A 20,185-nucleotide genomic window follows, 5' to 3' on the forward strand; every position below is an offset into this window, starting at 1 on the left:
GTGGTAACCTGTGTTATTACGCACATTTATGAATATTAAATGATTAATTGAGTCATTTATTTTTGTAGATGTAACATGAAAATTGAAAACATACTAGGCACGGCGATGAAAAAATCACAGTTTGAGGGTTGGCTCGGCAAGCTGATAATATTCTATCTTGACTAGATTGGTGTTTGACTAAAGTTTGTTTTAAAATTTTATAAGTATCATGCCAAAAAAATTAATTTATTTGACTACTATTCTGTCCTAAATTGTGATGGTATTATATTTGTTCTTTGATACACAACTATATTGATGGGTTAACCTACCGAATAAAAGTAAAAGACACTCATCAGTCATAATGATAAAGAATCCAATTTCATTCTTATTCATCTTCTAAACAATATAGTATGATCATACGCAAAAACAACGAACACTGCTACTATACTGTGATTATATACGTAAATTGATTGTGTAGGAACTTAAAATAATTGTTTATTTTATTATATCACTCTTAATTACAAATATGTCTCCTTATAATTATTAATTGGTTACATTATGACCAAATAGTTTTCCCATGTATATTTTGAACATGATAATCAATACACATTTACGACGTATTATCATTAAACATAGTACATGTAAATGGCATGAATAGTGGAACTGTGGAAGAAACACAATAGGTTGAATTTAAAGATTTTTTTTATGGGTTGGCGAGATATGATTGGTCAATCCTCACGACCCCACCTAGATCCACTGATAATAATATAATGGTATTTTTTTTTTCGTTATGTCTAATCCATATTGAGAGTTTTATTTACAAGCTTTTGATAAAGCTCGCATACTAATCTCTATTTAAAAAAATAAAGCGTTGAGCCCATTGGACTTAGTTACAAATTAAGAGAACTATATATATATATATATATCTTCACCATGCGAGCCTAAATTAAAGCCCAAGTAAGCAGGCTTGTTTATATAGATAGTGTCTCCTAGTCATACTCGTACAAACGAAAATTAATTAAACCAGCTGAGTTATTCTACTTTGTTTTTATAATAAGTTGCGTTAAAATGACAACACATCTTAAATTGGCATTATGACACCATGCTACACTGCAATATTATAAATACTACATTGTAATAGTATAAATGCTATACTACAATCTATAGATTGCAGTCTAGCGTATTGGAATATTGCAGTCCGAGAAAATTTATCCTTGAGCATCTTTTATGATTGCCACATGACAACTGATTATTCATCCACGTGTACAAATGATTGATTAGAAATGATAGTATAATGTTTATATTTAAAAAAAAAAAATTAACTCCTATATGAAAGAGGATATTACAAATAAATTCCTAATTACAACTGATGTCAAGAGGGCTCGAACTCACCACTTTATACATTAATGTCTAAGTTCCTTGCTGCTAGAACAAAGGCTCTGGACAAATGATAGTATAATGTTACTTTAAGATGTGTTGTTATTTTAACACAAACCTATAATACCCTCAATCTTTTAAAAATAATTATTTTCCTTCCTCCAAAAAATACTACTAGTAATTTTTTTTCCATTTTGTAAATGTTAAATCAAGAGAAAATATATCAGTGTATCCAACTTAATTATATTTTCTAACACAATAAAAATACTACATGCATTTATCAATACATTGGTCGTGCTACTAATTTGAAGCGACACATAACATGCAAATTTTTACAAGACTAAAAGTCAATTTTTAGTCCTTAACATATGATTATTTTATAATTTTGGTCCAAAACATTATTTTTTAAATTATTTGGTCTCTCACAAATAAAAATGGGTCACATTTGATCCGAATTGGACGGAACTATTAAAAGTTAACAGTCAACGAATTTTAAATCAATTTTGACCGGATTAAGTTAATAATTATATTTTATTAATATCTAATATTTAATTAACCAAAAATTAAAAGAGACCAAGAAACAAATTCAGAGAAAAGAGAGCAGAAGCCACCATTCTTTTTGTTAAACCAATTTGTTTACCATCGTCATTGAAGGTATATTTCATCCACCCAAATCCGAGTTCATACTGCATACACCACCATATACCATAATCTGTAATCAACCTACTAATCGAATAAATCGAAGCAACCCGAATTAAGAATCAAGAATCGGCCCAGCGTCGACAGCGTCTTCGGGGTGGAATCGGGGCTGCTGCAGCGACAGCGTCGAGCGCCCAACAGCAGCATCACGTTTCCGGCATTGCGCAGCGCGGAGGACGGCCCTGACCGGCGACGAGTGCCGCTTAAATCAGTCGACTGGTGCAGTCACAAAGGAGATCCTGCAGCGGTGAATTGGGGATCTTGTTTGAGAGAGAGGTTGACGAGACCTGAATGAGAGGGAGCTCAAATCTTTTGTTCAATTTTGTGTTGTGATTTTCTTTGAGGGCCGACGGGATCTGGGCATGTGTTTCAATTTGGGGTAATTTCGAAGTATTTTTTGGAAAAAGAATAAAAATTCACTTAATCCGGTCAAAATTGATTTAAAATTTGTTGACCGTTAAATTTTAATAGTTCCATCCAATTCGAATCAAATATGATCCATTTTTATTTGTGAGAGACCAAATAATTCAAAAGATAATATTTTAGACCAAAATCTTAAAATCGCTTTTAATCTTTTTAAAAATTTCATCATACTAATAGATTTTGCAACGACCAATTTTTAATTTTAATTTCGAAATTTTTCTTCTTAATTTAATACCCATTCAAATTACATGGGCAACCCTAATTGAGCTACTCATATGTGTATATATAATGACAGTTCCGCCACCACTCTCACTCTCACTCACTACCTCAGCTCAAAACTCCACTGAATCTCCACTCTTCTCCGAATCAAACGAGCTGCTCACGCGGAGCTGGCTACTCCGGCGCCGATGAGGATTACCCGCATTTTAAAAACGTTATCAGTAATTTTTTTTTAATTTGTGTATCGATTTATTTTTAATTTTGAGTCATGACTCGATTTACGTTTTTGTCTTGCATTTTCAATTGCTGATTGATTATTTTCTTCAAGCGAACTTGAGTGTTTTCCTCATGTTTTCATTAATAAATGCTTTCGATTTGGAAATTGATTGTCATCTATAGGAAATTCATTTGCATTGGCCATGCTTCATTCTTTCTCCAAATTGATTTGGAGAAGAGACGATTGCTGATGCTTATATCAATCTGGAGTTAGGTTGGCCTCTTTACTTGTACTTGTGTACCGGGGTTTTCTAAATACTCCCACAGACCTGCTTTAAGCTGTCAATTCAAAATTCACTTTATAAAATTTTTCTCTTTTTTAGGCTAAGCATTGGTTTTATCCTTCCCTTCGACAATCAACAGATGATTTGAAGAGGTTTTCTTCAGTGCTTTATAGTAAATTGGATCTAGTCTGGCTCCCTTGATTATTATATTATTAGAGTTTAGTATAAGCTCCAACATGAATGTGAAAAATAGTTTACCCTTGTTTACCCCCTCTTTGTTGTTTGGTTCAATTTGATGTGCTTGTATCTGTTTCATTTCTTGTCAGTTTTCATCTGGATTGACTACAGAGGTGGACTGCATATACATTTTCCAGCCCCTGTTTTGAAATTATATGATATATAGCATTGGCCATGCTTCATTCTTTCTCCAAATTTACTTGGAGAAGAGATAATTGCTAATGCTTACATCAATCTGTAGTTAGGTTGGCCTCTTTACGTGTACTTGTGTACTGGGGTTTTCTAAATACTCCCACAGACTTCAATTCAAGTTCAATCTATAACCTTATCCTAATTCTTCAGAAAATATAATATTTTTCCTTTGTTTTGCCTAAGCATTGAGTTTAGTCTCCCCTTCGACAATTGATGTGTTGAAGAGGTTTTCATCTATGCTTTATTCTTAATTGGATCTAGTCTGGCTCCCTTGATTGTTATATTATTGGAGTTTAGTATAAGCTCCTACATCGATGTGAAAGATAATTTGTAATTGTTTCTCTCTTCTTTGTTGTTGGGTTCAGTTTAATGTGCTTGTTTGCATTTCCTGTCAGTTTCATGGATGATTTTAGATGAATTTGGATTTTATTTGTCCAGCATTGATACTAATAATCTCCTTCCCACTATTTGGGTTGAAAGAGGCTTAACTTCAAATGCTCATAGAAACTATTTTGGAGTTTGTCAGGCTTCATGGGCTCCTTTATGTCTATGGAGTTTGGAATACTCTCCTACAGTCTCTTGCATTCTAATACTTCCCATTTTTTATTTAACTGGAGTATCTGGGATTTCAAATGTTTATCCTGCTGTAGATATATACTTGCATATGTTGGTGGTTTTATGTTTGAAAAAATGTTGTTATGAATGGATTTTATTTACCTGTTCACAGCTTGTACTCTCCCTCCCTGTCAGCTTAACCATGTATTGACTGTGTTCTGCGCCCGATATGTGTGCTTTGTTTTGTTAAAGATAATTGGCGCAAAGTGGTCCAAGGAAATTGTTTGTTATGTTTCTTCAAATGGCTCTACATATATTCTTAGTTTGTATTGGCAGTCAAGCAACCCCACCTATCGACCTACATGTTTATGAATTACTAAGGTCTTTTTTGACTTTTTGGCATCAGGGTTAAGAGAAACTATACACAGCCTCAAGGGGAAGCAGAGCTCCATGATGCCTCTATCAGATGTTGTGACTATCCATCAACCCAAGGAAGAGAAACTATACAGAGCCTCCAGATGTAGATAGAGGTTGCAGTGTTCTGAACAGTTTTCTCAGGTGTAGCATAAGCAATGCTGTGTATAGAGCATGTACAATTTTTAGCCACCACTTGTACTAGATTTACTGTGTTTAGGCCAAATCCTTTGTCTTAATACTGTTGTAAAACTACCTCTGCGATCTATTCAACACGACCAATTCCCCTAAATTTTTGCATCAAGCCTCAACTCATACAGGTCATATCTATTGCCATAAATCTTAAATTTTAAATTATTATTAATTTTACAAAATTTTAATAGCATTATAAATAACAAAATATTCATTAAAAATCTTTAAAATCATGAAGTGAAATCTTATACTATACTATATACTACCAAAAATTACATAATTTAAGTTAAATTATTCATAATGTAAACTCTTATTTTTTTTAAAGTTATACGTAAATTTCTTGTGGGATCGCACCGCGGCATGTCCTGCACGGCTCTCCCCACCTGATGCCATCCTCCTCCCCTGTCACCCTACCCGATGCCAACCACCTCCCCACTTCCAGCAACGGGAGGCGCACCTCACCTCACCCTCCAAGCGGGTGCCTCTTCTAATGCTCTGTTAACGATGCCTTTAGCTACAATTCTTGACAACTAACAAAAATTCAATGATGTTGAGAGCAGATCCAGGTCTATCACATGATGATAACTAGTTGATATTTAAACTAATGTTACAAGATTAGGCTAATGTGTTTCGACTTTCATAAACATAACTTCCCACAAAAGGCTAAGTTATAAGTACTACTCCATAATCAGTTTTTCAAGACCAAACTTCGGTTTTTTCCAGCAAGTTGTGTTAACTAAAATGCCTATTCATTCTTTGAGTTGGTGCGTTTACGAGCCACTCTTGAGGATAGCCGTGAAATCACCGTGACAGCTCGCAGCAACGCATGAATATTCACAGTAGGATTCCTAGTGGATTGATCCGACAAGCCCAAGAGTGGATCTTCATGTGTTTCCGCCGCTGCTTCTTTGCCATCTGCTGTAACATCATCCGCTTCCCCTTCTTCTCCAATTTCTGACCTATCTGCGGTAGCGTCACCAGCTTCATCACAGCCACTCTCGACGGATGGAGACACCACATCTTCAAGCTGCGCATCACTCTGCTCAACATCAAGGCCCATCTCCACGTCTACGCTTTGTAAGGGCCAGGGGTCATTTCTAAAACACCAGCCAACATAACAATATAACATAAAGTTCAGGGAACTCAGAACAGCCAGAAAAATATAATACTTGTCGAGGCGACTGGCATCGATATCCTTCGCGAACCATCTAAACGACGTCATGCTGAAAATGAGAATGCAAAGTATGCTCATAAATTTACCTATCCCCATCACCAACTCTCCAAATGGCAGCCCAAAACTCAACAAACTCCCAGGAACACGTGATTTGTAGAACGATTCGAGACCATCTAAAGAGAGCCCTTGCATGAGTCCCAGTAAAATAAATTGTGTAACGCCACTCCGCCTGTTTGATATAAGCCCCCAAGCAACGAGGCAGCACGGCATGCAACACGACATCCCCACACCAATTTTCACCAACCCCATATTCTGTTGTTTGAATTTCATTCTCTCCCCAAGTTTCTTGATGAAGTAACTGGATGATTCAGACCCCATCCAACTTGTGAATCGAACCACATTGGCTAAGATGAGGATGCTATTATCGTTTTCAGCAACACTATCGTTGGCAAGAGGATTGGCTTCTTCGAAGAAGAAGGTGCTGCCAGAAGCAGCAACCAGGCTTAAAGCAAGGAAACAACACCACATCGGAAGCATCTTAAACAAATATTTCACAGTTTCAACTTGTGCAGCAGTACAACTGTTTGTCTCCGTTCCATGGGCAATTACTGCCCTGTCTAACCTCCTGTCATGTCGTGGGTGATTAGTCAATGACATATAGTACTAGAAACTTATGGCCACATAAATAAATACACGAACAATTCGTGTAGCAATGTTATTTATTACTAGTAATTTGTGCATTGATGTGAATCGAATAGGCTTGTTTTAGGTTTCATAGTTTTAATTGTGTTTTTAGACACATTGATTCATAGATCATGAATCAATGTTTGGATGCTGAAAGTTGGTCGTGCAAAGTGCACGGACCGTGCTGACAAGTCGCATAGCCTGCGCAAATATCACACACCCGCCCAGCCATCCACACCGCAAGGGCTGTGTGGCACTTGTCCTTGCCAGCAAAATCCGACCGCCGTATCCACCAATCAGTGGCGGACGCAGGATTTTGATACTGGGGGGTCCAAATTACTAGTATTTCTTTCGTCCAAAAAAATTGTTTCATCTTTCTATTTCCGTTTGTCTACCAAAATTAGGCTCACACTAAAAATGGAAAGTCATTCCTAATTTATATACTTTACCTATTACGAATTAAAACTCGTTTCGTCCATTAATGAGAATATTTTTCACGGATGAATGAGTATTAACAATTGTAGTATATTTTTAGTGTCAACGAGGTCATAAATAGTCCGATAATAACATTATAGAGCTACGAGATAGAGATGGATGATGAGAGATAAATAATTTAAGAATGAACAATATAAATTAATGATACATTTCTTTATAATCTTACAAATAACAATATTTACATAAAATTACTATAGTGGGAAAATTAAAAATGTATATATAAATTAATTAGTAGCTAAGAATTTACTATGGGAATCATAAAAATAAATTGTTTACTATAGGGTTTGTAATGTATGCATATGTATAATATAATAATAACTCAAATTGTTGGGGGTTCCAAGGATCCCCCATGAATGAGTGTAGGTCCGCCTTTGCCACCAATATATTGAAAAAGTTAATGGAATGTGAATCTTATTTTTATATATTAGTTTTAAAATAAAATGTGATTGGGAATGAATTAGTAGAGTAGTTTTAAAATAAAATGTGATCGAGAATGAATTAGTAGAACCAAGGGCGGACGCACGATTTTTAGTTGGTAGTATATTAGTACTGTCACTGAAAGATAGTCTTATTTATGAACGGAATAAGTTTTGATATGTAATGTAATGTCACGGAGATAAAGAGAAATAATAGGTAAAATACAGTAGAAAAGTAATAGAGTCTTTCAAACATTTATCGTTTACCCATACTGATTATCTTGCTTATAATTATTCTCTCCTTAATTTGACTTTCTTCAGACTTTAATTATTTATTAATATTTTTTTAATCTTTTTATATATTATGGTATAAAGGGACTCAATAGTTAATTGCTAATTACAATTAAATAATAGCCTTAGATATTTAAATCAAGGATCTAGATTATGAGCTCCGAAATATGAATACGATCAAGAAAAAAGTCAATAAGAGTATTAAGATCAATTTACAACAAATTAGTTGTAACTAACTTTTGAAAAAATATCACGTAACTTTAAAACGCATATAACTTTCTCGATTTAAATTATTTTTTCGCACAACATATATCAAATTAAAGATAATTTCATAAGGATTCTAACGAGATCTAACTTGCATATGTTCCGATGTCAAAATTTGAAAAGTATTTCAAAAATTTTCAATTTTTTCGTACAACAACAAATGTCAACATAGTATATAAAATATGTAAATATAATATGTAGAATGTCATTCTTAAAACAATGTGTTGATATAAGCAATGTGTTGATATTCTCAAATAATTGTGTTGATATTTTCAAAACACTAGATTGACATTTTAATCCAAAACCCTAATTTGGTAGTTTTTTTTTATCTTTTTTGATTTAATTAATAAAAACGAAAATTACCCGTGATAGATTTTAGACCACTAGATTTCTAAAATTCTATGGACTTAAAGTAGTTGTAGTTAGCAACTAGAGAGTGAGTTAGCGATTGATTACTCCCCTTAGTATAAATATGTGCAGTCTTAAGATATAATCAACAAATGAAGAATGAAATATTATTTTCCTAGTCTCCAAAATTCTACTCTCTCTTTTACTCATCGGTCTTACTCGAACAAATCTCAAGTCTCAACTCTCGCTCAACATAGTTTCTCTTTATTTTCCCCCCTCCCTTCCCTTGAAAGAACGTTAAATAAAGCTTTAATGTAACATATAGAAAAGCATAATTCCATCAAACAAGATCTACCAACCTCAACCACGGAACGTGGGGCGGGATCTCCGTATCACTGTGGAATGATCTGTTTGTGTAGGCTCTGGCGAGGACGATTCCGACATCTTTAAATTGGTTTTCGATTGTTTCTTCATGGTGGTAGTAATTGCTACCCAACAAGAACACTATGAAGCAAACCCACATCACAGCAGCTAATACTAGTGTAAGAATTCCAAACTCAAGTAGACTAAGCCCAAACAGAGAGACGATGGCAGCAACAAAGGAAACCAATTTCCACCAGAATTTTTTGCGACCTATCCTCAGATCCTCATCGACACCCGTAAGCCGAAGTTGATCTTCAAGAAACGCTTCAAGTGTCTCTGACAATGCAGCTTGCGCAAAAGTCAATAACCCCAGCCCAAGGTAGAGTAACCCCAAACTAACCTTCCCATCATACTCATTTCTAGATGCAAGAAAGTTGAGCCACAATCCCTGCAAAAGATATAGTAGTACAAATTAATCAAAGGCTTAATTGAAGTTTTGATTTTACTGTATTACTCCCTATTTAGTAGTACTATAATGGCTCACGTACTTTTACACTACAATTCTCTCCAAATAAATCATACTCCCTCCGTCCCTGAAAATTTGTCACTTATTTCCCTTTTCGTCCGTCCTTAAAAATTTGTCATCTTTTACTTTTACCATTTTTTATAATGGACCTCACATTCCATAACTCATTCTCACTCGCATTTTATTTTAAAACTAATATATAAAAGTAGGACCCATAAGCCACTAACTTTTTCAATCTACTTTCTATTACATTTCTTAAAGCCGTACCGGGTCAAATGGTGACGAATTTTGGGAGACGGAGGGAGTACCGAAAGAAAACATGCTTACTAAAGTGGGAAGTGGGAACTCACAACAATGCTAAATGCAGTGGCAAAAACCACCATGTTGAAGCGGCCAGTGCGAACATCGGCTAGATAAACGAAAAAAACTACTGAAACAGATCCCATTCCCTCTTGCAAATTCACGACCATGGCGGCTTTCCGGAGGTCGTACTGATCCTCCCCCCACGCATCGGTGAGATGAGTGATCAAGACGCTGAGAACCGAGTTCTCCACTAACTTGTAGCTTAATATCAGGCCTGCGTTCAAATGTGTGAACAATGTATTTTATTCATATATGTATATATATTTCCTAAAATGAAAAAGACAACATAGAATATTGTTACCTAGCATGAAAAAGATGGATTTGGTGAAGACGACATAGTTCTGAAATAGCGGCCGGAATTCTTCGATAAGCCTCATGACTTGTTTTTGATCCAGTCAACGGTGTGAAGATAGTTTTTTCACAGCATCATGTGGTATTCTTGCATTCGTACAACGCGTTGTTACAGCGATAAGTCTCTATTTATTTATAGTAGTAGTAGTATTACGTTTGGGGAGGTAGAATTTGATGGGTACATCGCCATTAATTCCCAACAAATTCCATTGAATTTACTCAATACAGTATCTCCTAAAAATACATACTTATAGCATCCCATATTTTAATACTACCATAAAATTGATAAAATATGAAAGAAGAAAAAGAAAAAGAAAAATAATGGAAATACTATTAGTGAATAGGTGATTATTTTTTCCTAAATAAGAAAGTGAACTAATTATAGTAGGTGAATGAAAATTACAAAAATAAGACTACTCTCTTAAGACGGAATGGGTATATTGTGAAGAAATTCTGAAAAAAATTATACTACTATTGACATGGATTTAGAGTTGTTAAAATAGACCGGTACGAGGGCAGTAGGGACCACCTAATACTTTCCCTACTCCGTAGATAAACTCAGCTAATTTATATAAGAGTACTACTAGTTACTACTAATTATTTCTATTTTTAAGTAAAAAATAATTTTAATTATGTTTACTCTAAATTTTTATACTATTAATTTATATTTTTAAAAATTGCTGCTAAAATGAATGTTCTTAAAAATAATTATTAATAAAATAAATTTGATATATGTATCATTTAGTACTAGTAAATTTGACTGCGGATGTGTTCAATAATCATTCTATCTACATATTTGACTCGAAGTGATTTTTAGAAATGCGAAGAAAAAATAGTGAAAAAAATTTGAATTTGAGCCTCTCTTTTATATATTTCCTTTTAGTAGTGGAGAAAAAAAGGTAGATGTAAAATATTAAAATAGAGAAAGAAAGAAATATTACATTTTAATAGGAGTGAGAAAAAGTGGTTAAGTGTATTAATTGAAGAGTAAAAATTTCTAAAAAAAAGAAATATGTCATCTTATTTGAGACAAACTATAAAGGATAACGTGTCATCTTAAGTGAGATGAAGGGAGTAATAAAATAGGATTAGAATGAGTTAGTAGACCGTCGGAACTACTTATCATTTATGGTAAAAAAAGTAAAAGTGGACAATTAATGGGGGACTAACGAAATGATAAAAATGGACAATTAATGAAGGAGGAAGGGAGTATTAAAACTTTAAATTTACATAACTTTCTCGATTTAATTTTGTTTTTTTTAAATATCAAATTAAAGGTAATTTTATAAGAATTCTAACAAGATCTCAATTGCATATGTTCGGACGATGACCGTATGGTGAATTTTGTAATATTAATTTCATTTTTTTCGTAAATGTAGATAAGCAATTTCATATTAACACATGCATCAAATATTTTTAATAGAATACATATACAATATCAATAAAACTGCGTTAATATTTTCCTTTATTTATGTTGAAATATCCATAATGCAATATATTAAAATAAAAAAATCCTCAAAATTATCATATGAAAACAAAATAACAATATTACCCGTTTATTAAAATTTTATATATTGTTTATTAAAATTTGTAAGCTATAATTTCATTCATTCATTTCAAAAGTCGAAACTATTAGAACATATATACTGTACATATATTCAATTTAAAAAAAAAAGATAACTTAGGGTGTCTCCACCGTCGCCCTTCCCACTCGCCCGTCGCGGACGGGCGACCTGACGGGCGCCATAGTGCGCGGGACGGCCGCCCACGCTCGTCCCGTGTGCCCCTGCGATGGCCTCGCCCCTCCCGTCGACGTCCGACCGGACGTCCGCCACTGTGGCGAAGGTCGGACGTCCCGATCGGACGTCCGACATTTTAATTTTTTTTTTTTAAATAAACTCTATAAATAGGGCTCCCCCAACTTCATTTCATTCACACCACTTGTGTTGACAAGTTTCTCTCTCTAAATCTACAAATCTCATTTCTACTACAATGGAGTATAATAGAAACTCCCCCACCACGAGCGGAGGGAACACACCCTCGATTCCCATCGGATCGGAGGGAAATTTTGCGGGGATAAATCCCCAGATGGCGGGGATGAATCAGATGGCGGGGATAAATCCCCAGATGGCGGGGATGGGCGGTATGCCGACGATGACTCTCCAAATGTTTTACAATATGTACACTTGGATGAGTCAGATGGGTCAGATGATGCCAGGGGCAGCGGATTTGCCGGCAAATATGTCGGGGTCGGGTGGAACTATGCCAGGGGCAGCGGGTATGGGCAGTATGCCGCCAAATATGACGGGGGTGGGAGGGATGATGCCCGGGATGATGGGGATGGGTGGTACGCCGCCGAATTTGTCGGTGGGTGGGTCGATGCAGCAAAGGAGCCCGAGGAACCCTAGGGAATCTGTCTATCGGCCATATATAGATTTGTTGGCCGATGATTCCCCTACTTCTGTTCCGGAGACTCAGTACGCCGGCATCGAGACTTTCTCCTTTGAGCAGCTGGGAGTGGAGTTGGGGCTATCGCCGATCCGTGAGACTCCCGGTGAGGCGGGGCCTGCTGCAAGGGGCAGGAGCAAAGACAAGGCCAAGGCCAGGAGCAGGGGTAGGGGCAAGGGCAAAGTCTCGAGCTCTTCCTCACACATGGGGGCAGAGGAGGAAGAGGGTGAGGATGAGACTGAGAGGAGGACGATCTGGACCGTGTGGGAAAATGCCGCGCTTGCGAAGGCATGGATCGGTGTTGTAGAGGATCCCTACGTCGGAGCGAACCAGTATGTTGACCGAATGTGGCATCGCATCAGTGCCGCCTACTGCGCCATCAAACCGCCTGGGGTGAAGCCTCGCATCCCCGAGCAATGCCGGAAACAATGGCTCCGGTTGAGGCCTAAGCTCAGTCGTTTTGCCGCCCTCTACCAAAACAACATGCGCATGGTAAGCAGCGGCATGTCTGAGGATGATGTGCGGAGACAAACCTTCTCCCTGTACCCTAACAAAGAGTTGGGGATCAAAGAGTTTGACCAGTGAGAGACCTTTCTCGTGGTCAAGGATTCGCAAAAGTTTGCGATTGGTGTCAAATCAGGCTGGAAGCGGACGAAGATCAACTCTTCCGGTGAGTACAGCAGCAGTGCTGGTTCGCACGAGCTCCCCGAAGCCGAGGAAGTGGCCCCGCTACCACGAACAGACTCTCGCCGTCGACGTCGCCGGATGGGGCAACAGGCTACGCAGCGGATGGCGAGGGGAGGCGGTAGCGGCAGCGGCAGCGGGTCCTATGAGGTCGAATCGGAGGCCCCAGGAGCCATAGAGGACGACAGCTTCGCCCGCGCGCAGCAAATGAAAACCCTGATGCAGCACTATGAAATGGTATAGCACGCAAGATCCAGTGTTGAAAAGGTTGTGCAAGGAGTTGGTCGACCAATGTCGGCGCGATTTAAGCTGCCTCCCATTGATGATTATGGCGTCGAGATCGGGGGCAGGGACGTCGGAGGCGGCAGCGGCACGGGCGATGGGGACGAGGACGAGGAGGAGGAATGAGAGCCGAGGGTATTATGTAATTTTATTTTTAAACTATGTTTTTTTTAAAATTATGTAATTTTTTTTATTATGTACTCCCTCCGTCCCGCTTTAGGAGTCCCGGTTGATTAATTTTGGGCGTCCCGCTTTAGTAGTCCCGGTTGGGATAAATTAATAAAATATGCCTAGAAAGTGTTAAAAGTGGGTCCCAATATCCACTATAATATCTATTTATTGGACACTCAATTAAAAGTGGGTCCCAACATCCACTGCAACATTTATTTATTACACACTCAAACACTTTTTTCTTAAAACAGGTGCCCGACTCAACCGGGACTCCTAAAGCGGGACGGAGGGAGTAATTTTTTTTAATGTAATTTTCGTATTTCCCGTTCGTATTCGTGTCGGATTATGTCTTCCGTGAATTTTAATTTTAATTATGGGAAGGGCTAGTGGAAGGGCTAGTGGGAAGGGCTAGTGATATGACTATGGAATGTGAAGGGCTAGTGGAAGGGCTAGTGACTAGTGGAAGGGCTAGTGAGAAGGGCTAGTGATGTGACAGTGGAATGGGAAGGGCTAGTGGTGACGTGACAGTTTTTGTGGAAAGGGCTAGTGGAGGGGCGAGGGGGAGGGGCGCTATCGGAGTTACCCTTAGATAGTTGATTGAATTTGATACTGATCTCATTTGTCTCTTTGCAACTCAAAGAAATCATCCAACAATGGCGGCTTATGCAGCTCTGGTTTCTCTTACGCATATCATAGACAACCTCCAGCTTCATCCCCACCCTCCTATTTCTCTCAGCAAAACACAACTCCATCTCCTCACTCCAAAGCTCACATTCCTGCTGGAATTTCTCGAATGCTATAATCCCCTTCTTCCCTACGCCACAGAAGCAGATCCTTTCGAGCGCCGCATCGCAGATGCAGCTCATACCGCCGAAGACGTAATTGAATCTCACATCGTCGATCGGATCACGAATGATGATAATTTCAGTTCCGATGTTTTCGATCGAGCTCTAGAAAAGGCAATTGAAGAAATGGCGTTGATTGAAAAGGAGGCTGTTGAAATTGGAGTACGAAATCAGCTGAACAAAGTGTCAACGCCTTCAAATTCCTTGAGTCCTTCGTCGATTGCGCAGAAGATTAGCATGGTGGGTGCTGATGATGTCAAGCTTCAATTGATGGATAAACTCACTGCCGATTGCCGTGATCTCCAAATTATTCCGGTTGTAGGCATGGCTGGAACCGGTAAGACCACTCTTTGTAGAAACATTTATGGAGAACGTTTTATTAAGGAGCATTTTTATATTCGTGCTTGGGCTACCATCTCTCAGGAATATAGCATTCTAGAAATTTTCATAGCAGTTCTTCGTCAGCTAAAGCGTGAATTTCATGGATCTTTGAGTGAAGATAAGTTAGGTGAAATGGTGTATCAGTATTTGTTTGGTAGGAAATACTTGATCATAATGGATGATATGTGGAGTACTGAGGCGTGGGATAGAGTTAGGAGATATTTCCCGGATAACAAAAATGGTAGCCGAATTGTAGTAACGACTAGGCTATCAAATTTGGCCATTGAGCTAGCCGGCTCTAATAGCGTTGAGATGAGGCTTTTGGATGAGGCTAATAGTTGGGATCTGCTCTCCAAAACTGTGTTTGGTGCGGAAAGTTGCCCTCTTGAATTGGAGGAAATCGGGAAAAGAATTGGAAAAGGTTGCAAAGGGCTTCCATTGTCTATTGTTGTGACCGGAGGATGTTTGGCGAAGTCCAAACATACAAGAGAATTTTGGGATTATGTGGCAGAAAACTTAAATGCAGTTGTGAATTTAGAAGATAACGAACATTGCTTAAAGATATTACATATGAGTTATAAACAATTGCCGGTGTATTTGAAACCATGCTTTCTTTACATGGGAGTTTTTCCAGAAGATAAAGCGATTCACATATCAAAGCTTGTTAAGCTATGGGTTGCCGAAGGATTTCTAAAGCCCGTGGCTGGAGAAAGCTTGGAAGGTATAGCAAAAGAGTACTTAAATGACCTTATCAGTAGAAACCTCATCTTGATTCATGAACTAGGCAGCACCGGAAACATTAAGTATTGCAAAGTTCATGATCTCTCGAGAGATTTCTGTCTGAGAGAGGCTCAGAAGGAAAGGTTTTATAGTGTAGTGAGACAACATACACCTCAAGAAACGATGAACGCCCAACACCGCCTTGTTATTTCTAATAGCACAGCGCAGGAGAAAGTGTCGGATGCCTTGCAGTCAATGTCACTAGCTCGTTCTTTGCTATGGGATTTTAAGGAAGCACCACAGTCACTAAATTTTAGACTGCTAAGGATATTGGTCGCCCGTGGTTTTCTATCTACTAAAGCATATCGACTAGAAGAATACATGCTTCAACTAGTTAATTCGCGATATCTAGATATCAGGGCCCAACGGGAGCGGGCACAGAAATTCCCTTCTTCAATCACTCTACTTTGGAATCTACAAACATTGATTGTTGACACACTCCAAGGCCTTACTGCACCAACTGAAATCTGGCACATGCCGCAAATTAGACACATCCATTTGAGAGGGCTGCGTCTCCCAGATCCTCCTAGTGGCCAAGGTGACATTATCTTGGGAAACCTACAAACACTTGTAACGATAAAAGATTTCAAGTGTAGTGAAGAGGTGGTTAAGCGAATTCCCAATATCAAGAAATTGCGAGTATCATATGATAGAAGTAGAAGTTCTTATCTCAGCAATCTTGTATGCCTACATAAACTGGAGTCCTTTGGCTGCTTTTCTTTTCCAAAGAGCAGAGCTGACTATATGGAGAGCCTCCACTTCCCAAATTCGCTCAAGAAGTTGTCTCTACAACTTGGATTTCGGGAATTTTGGGAAGACATATTGGAAAGGATAGGTACATTGCCACTTCTCGAAAAGCTCAAACTCTACTATGGTAATTTTGGTAACTCCTCGTGGGAAACAAGTGAAGGGCATTTCCGCAGCCTAAAATTCTTAGAACTTCATAGGTGTGATGAACTAGAATTCTGGACAGTGGAGAGCTCGCACTTTCCATGCCTTGAACACCTCGTGCTTCATGGATTGTCGTTGCTGGAGGAGATTCCCTTAGATTTTGCAGAAGTAGTGACACTTGGATTCATTGACTTGAAGTTTTGTAGTGATTCTTCTGTCATTTCTGCTAAAAGAATACTAGAGGAACAGGAGGATTTGCAAGGGGAAGTAAGCCTTCAAGTCCGAGTTATGTTATCAAGAAAGAACGAAGAGCTGGAGAGTTTGGCAAGTCCTAGTTTTATTGTGTTGAATGCTGGGAGTAACTAAGGTACAATGATTTAGATTAATTTTTTTTGTATAGTTATTTACTAATATTATTTGACAGTATGACAAGCTGGATCATCTGTAGCCACAATGTCTTTAAACAGGATTCATCTAAAGAATATGGAGCTGAGATTTCACTAATGCATATGGACTTGGGATCATTCTTCCTGTGAATTATAGTTTGTTTCACATAAGTAGATCATCGATGCCTAGCATCTTTCTTGTCTTAGCTAAAAGCAAGTGCAAATTTAATCTGGAGGTGAGGTAGCTCATCGAATTATGGGTTGCTGATGGAGTTCTATAACTATGGCATTTATTAGTAGAAAGCTTAGGAGAAATAGCAAAGCTTCACTTTTCTTCAATATTACTTGCGATATAACACTCTTAAATGCATTTTTTCCATCATAATTGTGAGACTTATCAATCTACAAAAGAAACTATATTCAAAACTAATGTAGAATTATGATCAAATTGGCCTAACCTTTAACTGAGTGTTCTCTCCACCTTTATTTCATATAGAAATAATAGAATTCTCTTACTACAGTATTTCCACTAAAGTTTCTCTTTTAAACAGAGTATGAATGCTAGCTGTAAAAGGAGACACTAAAGTTTCCACTGAGGCAGATTGAAAAGAGAATATATTATTGATAGAATTTTGAGAATACTTATCTTCATTCACTATCCTCCCATACTCTGCTTTTCTCTTTAACTCCAAATAATACAACCATGGCAGCTTATGCAGCTCTGGTTTCTCTTACACATGTCATAGATAACCTTCAGCTTCATCCTTGCCCTCCTATTTCTCTCCACATTAAACAAGCTGAGTCTCTCACTGAAAAAATCTATTTCCTGCTAGATTTTGTCGAAGTCTATAACCCCCATCTTGGCTACACCACAGAAGCGGATCCATTGGAGGGTCGCATTGCAGATGCAGCTTATGCAGCCGAAGACGTAATTGAATCCCACATTGTGGATCGGATCACAAATTGTGGGGAAAAGATCAGCTCTGATGTCTTGTATCAAGCTCTAGAGAAGTTGATTGAAGAAATGGGGTTGATTGAAAAAGTGGCCATGGATATTAAAGGCAGAGCAAGAGTCGAACATCAGCTGCACAAACCTTTGGATTCCTTGCGATATCCTTCCACTGTGCAGAAGAGTAGCATGGTGGGTGCTGATGATGCCAAGCTTCAAATGATGGATAAGCTCACTTCTGATCGCCTCGGTCTCCAGATCATCCCCATTGTAGGAATGGGCGGCACAGGTAAGACTACTCTTGCTAGAAACATTTATCAAGACAGTCTTATTAAGGGCCATTTTGATATTTTTGCTTGGGCTACCATCTCTCAAGAATATAACATTAGAGAAATTTTTATTGAAGTTCTCCGTCAAGTAAATATTAGTGAAGTTGGTCAGGAAAGTGAGGATGAATTAGGATTAAGGTTGTATAAACATCTTTTTGGTGTAAAATACCTGATTATAATGGATGATATGTGGGATATTGATGCATGGGATAGGGTTAAGAAATATTTTCCAGACAACAACAATGGTAGCAGAGTAGTGGTAACAACTAGGCTATCGAATTTGGCTTCTGAATTACCCGGTTCGAATAGCATTGAGATGGAACTTTTGGATGAGGCTGCTAGTTGGGACCTGCTTTCCAAAACTGTGTTTGGGGAAAAAGGTTGCCCTATTGAACTGGTGAAGATCGGGAAGAAAATAGGGAAAAGTTGCAAAGGACTTCCACTGTCAATCGTTGTGGTTGGAGGACTTTTGGCCAAGTCCAAACATACAAGGGGATTTTGGCAATACATAGAGGAGAACTTGAATGCAATTGTTAATTTAGAGGACGATGAACGCTGCTTGAAAATATTACACTTGAGCTATAAGGAATTGCCGGTGCATTTGAAACCATGCTTTCTCTATATGGGAGTTTTCTCCGAAGATGAAGTGATTTGTATCTCGAGGCTGGCTAAATTATGGGTTGCTGAGGGATTTCTAAAGCCAATAAGTGGGAAAAGCTTTGAAGAGATTGCAAAAGAGTACTTAAAGGACCTTATAGGTAGAAATCTCATTTCGATTCATAAGATGGGTAGTACTGGAAACATAAAAAGCTGCAAAATTCATGACTTGTTGAGAGACTTGTGCTTGAGACAAGCTCAGAAAGAAAGGTTTCAAACCGCTAGTCCTCATCGGATGGTAAATGGGAAACGTCGCATTGTTACTTCATCTAGAACGTTCCTTGAAGGTATGCATCGATATGTTAACTCCCGCTACCTTGCTTTCTCGGTCGGTGAAGGGTTCCTTTTCCCAGGTTCAATCTGGCTATTTTGGAATCTCCAAACATTGATCATGCCACATGTCAAATGGCTTACTTTGCTAACTGATATTTGGCACATGCCTTGCATTAGGCATGTTCAGTTCGAACAGCTCCATCTCCCAGATCCTCCCAGTGCCCAAGAAGGCATTGTTTCCGGAAATCTGCAGACGTTGGTGGGAATACTGAATTTCAAGTGTAGCGAACGAGTGATCAAGAGAATTCCCAATATAAAGAAGCTGCAGATAGCCATTGTGGGACTTGATCATGACAAGTATTGTCTCAGCAATCTTGATCGTCTGGATAAACTCGAGTCCTTGAGGTGTAGTCTTCATGGAGAGGTGAATCCGATTAACTTCCCTCGGTCGCTCAAGAAGTTGTTTCTATACATCGAGGAATCCCAGTATTGGGAAGACATGTTGGATAAGATAGGTGTATTGCCCCATCTTCAGAAACTCACACTTTCAAAGGGGAGTTTTAGAGGAAGGCAGTGGGAAACAAGCGAAGGACATTTCTCGAGTCTCAAGTCCTTAAGTCTTTACGAGTGCCTGAGTCTAGAAGTCTGGAGTGCAGAAAGCTCCCACTTTCCACGCCTCGAGAAACTTGATCTTGTTCATGTAGTTAACCTCAAGGAGGTCCCTTTAGATTTTGCAGAAATACCCACACTCAGAGCAATTCACTTGAGAAATTGCAGAAAGTCTGCTGCCGTTTCTGTGAAAAGAATTTTGAAGGAACAAGAGGAGCTATACGGGGAAGCAGTCCTTGATGTTCAATTAGTTAGTTAGGTGTTAGACGAACGATGAAGCAGTTGAGAATTCGTTAATTTTGTTTTAAATACTTGTTCAAAGATGAACGTGGATTTGTTTGGATTGATCATACATTTCTATTGCTTTGAGAAATCAGCATGTTTGTGATTGCAGTTGCTTGATATAGCAATGGCTATGATTGTTTCTCCGTTGACGAT

At 38.2% G+C, this 20,185-nt stretch overlaps 3 protein-coding genes and 1 long non-coding RNA gene across 5 annotated transcripts; 3 read left to right on the plus strand and 1 right to left on the minus strand.

Moving 5' to 3' along the window:
- The first annotated feature begins 2,756 nt into the window (after nucleotides 1-2,756).
- LOC125204009 (uncharacterized) lies at nucleotides 2,757-4,887 on the plus strand. The gene is made up of 2 exons (XR_007173471.2): nucleotides 2,757-2,918; nucleotides 4,588-4,887. It is a non-coding gene; the product is annotated as an uncharacterized LOC125204009 (long non-coding RNA).
- A 527-nt stretch (nucleotides 4,888-5,414) lies between these two features.
- LOC125206542 (protein NRT1/ PTR FAMILY 5.15-like) lies at nucleotides 5,415-10,088 on the minus strand. Its single transcript, XM_089060033.1, has 4 exons — nucleotides 10,013-10,088; nucleotides 9,699-9,925; nucleotides 8,819-9,270; nucleotides 5,415-6,586 (listed from the first exon to the last, which is right to left on the minus strand). Exons 1-4 carry the CDS (start codon nucleotides 10,086-10,088, stop codon nucleotides 5,533-5,535), a joined length of 1,809 nt encoding a protein of 602 aa, XP_088916159.1. The 3' UTR covers nucleotides 5,415-5,532.
- A 4,169-nt stretch (nucleotides 10,089-14,257) lies between these two features.
- On the plus strand, nucleotides 14,258-17,901 carry LOC148923529 (putative late blight resistance protein homolog R1A-3). 2 transcript variants are annotated; one of them, XM_048105352.2, is made up of 2 exons: nucleotides 14,258-16,911; nucleotides 17,012-17,048. In XM_048105352.2, the coding sequence occupies exon 1, from the start codon at nucleotides 14,301-14,303 to the stop codon at nucleotides 16,908-16,910; it is 2,610 nt and encodes an 869-aa protein (XP_047961309.2). In that variant the 5' UTR covers nucleotides 14,258-14,300; the 3' UTR covers nucleotide 16,911; nucleotides 17,012-17,048. The 2 variants fall into 2 exon arrangements, with proteins under 2 accessions (XP_047961309.2, XP_047961308.2); XM_048105351.2 differs by lacking the exon at nucleotides 17,012-17,048 and adding an exon at nucleotides 17,764-17,901 and having other exon boundaries at nucleotides 14,259-16,911.
- LOC125206070 (putative late blight resistance protein homolog R1C-3) lies at nucleotides 17,423-20,151 on the plus strand. The gene has a single exon (XM_089060676.1). The coding sequence runs from the start codon at nucleotides 17,634-17,636 to the stop codon at nucleotides 20,004-20,006; it is 2,373 nt and encodes a 790-aa protein (XP_088916802.1). The 5' UTR covers nucleotides 17,423-17,633; the 3' UTR covers nucleotides 20,007-20,151.
- The last annotated feature ends 34 nt before the right edge of the window (nucleotides 20,152-20,185 follow it).

Source organism: Salvia hispanica, chromosome 6 (genome assembly GCF_029641045.1).
Source record: "Salvia hispanica isolate PSC_SH4W2 chromosome 6, Shi_PSC_v1, whole genome shotgun sequence".
Taxonomy (NCBI): Eukaryota; Viridiplantae; Streptophyta; class Magnoliopsida; order Lamiales; family Lamiaceae; genus Salvia; species Salvia hispanica.